The 3,897-nt window shown below is 45.3% G+C and overlaps 1 protein-coding gene across 1 annotated transcript in view; it reads left to right on the top strand.

Moving 5' to 3' along the window:
• Positions 1–256: 256 nt before the first annotated feature.
• Positions 257–3,897, top strand: part of LOC140719490 (zinc-binding protein A33-like) — a 29,225-nt gene continuing 25,584 nt past the window's right edge. The window contains exons 1-5 of the mRNA XM_073034205.1: positions 257–574; positions 661–756; positions 1,553–1,786; positions 3,611–3,633; positions 3,730–3,845. Of these exons, the coding sequence (XP_072890306.1) occupies positions 407–574; positions 661–756; positions 1,553–1,786; positions 3,611–3,633; positions 3,730–3,845 (637 nt within the window). The 5' untranslated portion in view covers positions 257–406. The remainder of the gene's footprint in view (positions 575–660; positions 757–1,552; positions 1,787–3,610; positions 3,634–3,729; positions 3,846–3,897) is intronic.

Genomic DNA, 3,897 nt, shown 5'->3' with positions numbered 1-3,897 from the left:
CCCTGACGTGGAAATTGCCGCGATTCCTTCCCGGAGAACACTTGTAGGAACGTTCTGTTCATTCCCGAGACTGCAGCGCCCCTGGTGGACATTCCCGGTACTGCAGGGTTCAGCAGCTCCCGAACGTGAAAGGATCCTGAACCCGGAAGTACCGGGAGTTAACATGGCTTCGAAAGGACAGGTCGAGAGTTGGACCGAGGAGGTAATTTGTCCCATCTGCCTGGAGTTCTTCACCGACCCGGTTATACTGGAGTGTGGTCACTACTTCTGCCGCTCCTGTATCACACGGTGTTGGGAAAGGGAGGAGAGAAACTCCTGCCCGGAATGTAGAGAGGAGATTGCAGACCGCACCCTCAGGGCCAGTCGGGCCTTAGCAAATCTGTCTGAGAAAGCTCGAAAACTAAACATGAATCCGAAAGAGAAGGAAAGTAAACGTTACTGCGAGGAACATGAGGAAGAACTGAAGCTGTTTTGTGAGACGGACAAGACACTGATCTGCCAGATCTGTAGAGATGCGCGGGAACACAAGTCTCACAACTTCATGCCGATTAAAGAAGCCATTGACGTTTACAAGGTAAAAATAACCCGCTTTCGATCGTCTTTTTGTCTAATCCAAAAGTGTCATCTTTTTGTCTAATCCATTCACTCTTTGATTCCCAGGATCGGGTTAAATCTTCCCTGGACTCTCTCTCAAAAAAGAAATCAGACTTTCAGGAAATGGAGCAGCAACAGAAAGAGAAGTTTTCTGGAGTTCGGGTGAGGCTGCTGAGCAGAATTTCGAATATCGTTGTGTAGTTTTGTTCCCGTTAATGCAGAATAGCAGAGTATCACAGCTCCAGTAACCTGGGATCGATCCTAACCTCCAGTGCTGTCTGCGTGGAGTTTGCACGTTCTCTCTGTAACCAGTACCTTCCTTTAGCCAACATTCCATGGTTGAACGGTAAATTGGCTACTGTAATTAACCCCGTGAAGGGGTTTGTATGTGAATCAGGTGGGTCAGTGAGGAAGACTGGGTTTCAGGGAAATGTGATTGAAGATCTGAGAACCACTCACTTGCTGCCTGTTATGCCACTGGAGTTTGGGACAGCAATGAAGGTCCTCCATCTCCGGCAGTGTTCATGTCTTCATTCAACATGTCAGTAGCTACTTCTCCGTTTTCACTACTGTCAGTCATGCAGGTCCTGAGTGGAGACTCAGGAATAACATGGCACTCAGATGTAGAAAGACTCTTCATTGTTTCCGTAACAGTTTTGTTTTACCAGTCAGTATTGTTAGCCCTGAGCTGAACCCATGAACCTGGAGGACCAGTAGACCACTCTTACTCTGGCCTCTACCCTTTGACCTGTTTGGCATGGGTGACCCCACCAAGAGTCAAAGCATAAACCCACATTCCAGCCAACAGAGTTCTTTGGGTCATTGAGGCACACAAGCCCCAAACCCAATGGCAAGGTTGTGGTCCTCTTGGATGATAATGGGCTGGACAGACCCTTCCATATCATAAGGAAATACGTCAGGGCCAAATAATAAACCAGCCTCTCCTTTCTTTCGACAGGAACAGTCACAAAGCATTCAGTCCCAGATCACATCCCAGTTTGATGAACTGCGACAGATTATCACCGAGAAAGAGCAGCGTGCACTCCGAGATCTCAGGGAAGAAGAGGAGAGGATTCTAAATCTAATGGAGAAAAATCTTCGAGAGATTCAAGAGAATTTAAATTCTATTCAGAAGGAAATCTCTAAGTTACAGGAACGGATGGATCAGAAAGAAAATATCACATTCCTCATGGTGAGAGATTTCAGTTTGGTTCTGTAAAAGTGCACAGTCACAAAATGATACATTTTAAATCAGTGTGTTACTTACAAATACTGTAATTCTAAACTGATTTAAACCTAGCAGATATTGTGACTGTTCAGGACTGTTGTTATTGTCCCAAACCGGCCTCCCACAGCATCTGTACATCACAGGACAGTCTGCAACCTTCTCGGGAATGAGTTACTCTGATCAGAGCACTGAGCTGGTGATCGTTTCTGTGATTCCCACGTATAATATCCCCTGATACTCAGAGTAACAACCTATTACAGTCAGAGGCTGTGAGGGTGTCTGGTGTGGTGGGTGCGAGGGTCTGTCTGCCGATCAGTGGGAACTGAGGTTGACTCCCAGAATGTTACCCACACATCAGATTTACCATCAATATCTGGTTTGTTTCAGGTTCATTGTTTTGGAGAATTTTGTACCATCTGTTTTGTTTATAAGATTTTTTTTTGGATTATATCCCATTTTCCATCAAAGACAGGTCTTTCAGCCCTTCTTCTCCTATCAATTTCCCTGCTTCACAAGTAACCTCCCACTCATTCACCACACAGAGCCACAGTGCCCCAAACTCCATGGTCCCTCGTGTTTATGCAGCTTCCCCATTACATTCAATTATTATTAAAGGATTGGACACGCTAGCGGCAGGAAACATGTTCCCAATGTTGGGGGAGTCCAGAACCAGAGGCCACAGTTTAAGAATATTTAGAACGGAGTTGAGGAAAAACCTTTTCACCCAGAGAGTTGTGGATCTGTGGAATGCTCTGCCTCAGAAGGCAGTGGAGACCAATTCTCTGGATGCTTTCCAGGAAGAGTTAGATAGAGCTCTTAAAGATAGTGGAGTCCAGGGATATGGGGAGAAGGCCGGTACGGGGTACTGATTGTGGAAGAGCGGCCATGATCACAGAGAATGGTGGTGCTGGCTTGAAGGGCTGAATGGCCTACTGCTGCATTTATTGTCTATTGTCAATCTCTGCTGTTCCACTTCAGCCGCTCCTGTGGCAGTGAGTTCCACGTTCTCTTCACTACGTTTCTTGTGGCATTTATTGACGGCCAACTGATGTTTCATCTTTGACTTTTGGTCTCTGCCCAAGCAGAAATATTTCCTCCACACCCACCTCATCAAATCCATTTGGAATCTTAAATTCCTCCATCTGATCCTCACTGACATCATATCCAGATAAAAATACACAACCTGTCCAGTCTCTCCCGTAAGTTCCATCCTCTCAGTTATGGGATAAATTTCATAAACACTCCTTGTGCTTACCCCCATGGTTCAGTGTCCCTCTTTCATGCCTTATTAAAACAGGTTGAGTGAACTCGGCCTTTTGAGGTTGAGAGGGATTGATCGTGTGGATGGTCAGAGGTTCTTTCCCAGGGCTGAAATGGCTGCTTGTGGCACAGGTTTAAGGTGCTTGGGAGTAGGTACAGAGGAGATGTCAGGGGTAGGTTTTTTTTATGCAGAGAGTGGTGAGTGTGTGGAATGGGCTGCCGGCAATGGTGGTGGAGGCGGAAATGATAGGGTCTTTTAAGAGACTTTTGGATAGATACATGGAGCTTAGAAAAATAGAGGGCTATGGGTAACCCTAGTAATTTCTAAGGTAGGGACATGTTCAGTAGAATTTTGTGGGCCGAAGGGCCTGTATTGTGCTGTAGGTTTTCTATGTTTCTTTTACTATGTGTGTTAGTGGGAGTAACTGGGAATTTTCAGCAGTTTGTAATAACTTGACTCAGATTCCTGCTGTTCGGATTCCGACAGTCAGTCTCAGTCGATTGAGATCTGTGTTTTATTTATTTCAGGAGGAAGCTCGTCGGAAGAGGAGGTAGGACATGGTCTTTACTGAAACTCTGTATGGATTTGTAAAATAGTTCAAACATTGCTGATGCTCAGTTTATAACCAGCTGTATAATATTTACAGGGTCAGTGATGATGCCCAGGCATTGTCTGTGACAGATGGTGCCCTACTGGCTGAAAAATTCAATCATCCCTATTTGCTGATAGTGTCGGAAAAAGTGTTTGACGGCATTAAGCAAGGTAAAACATACAGTTTCATTTGTCCTTGTTTATGAGACACAATTTCAACGGT

This window comes from Hemitrygon akajei, chromosome 2 (genome assembly GCF_048418815.1).
Source record: "Hemitrygon akajei chromosome 2, sHemAka1.3, whole genome shotgun sequence".
In the NCBI taxonomy this organism is placed as follows: Eukaryota; Metazoa; Chordata; class Chondrichthyes; order Myliobatiformes; family Dasyatidae; genus Hemitrygon; species Hemitrygon akajei.
The sequence above is the reverse complement of the archived record's forward strand: the minus strand, read 5'-3'. Positions and strand labels throughout refer to the sequence as shown.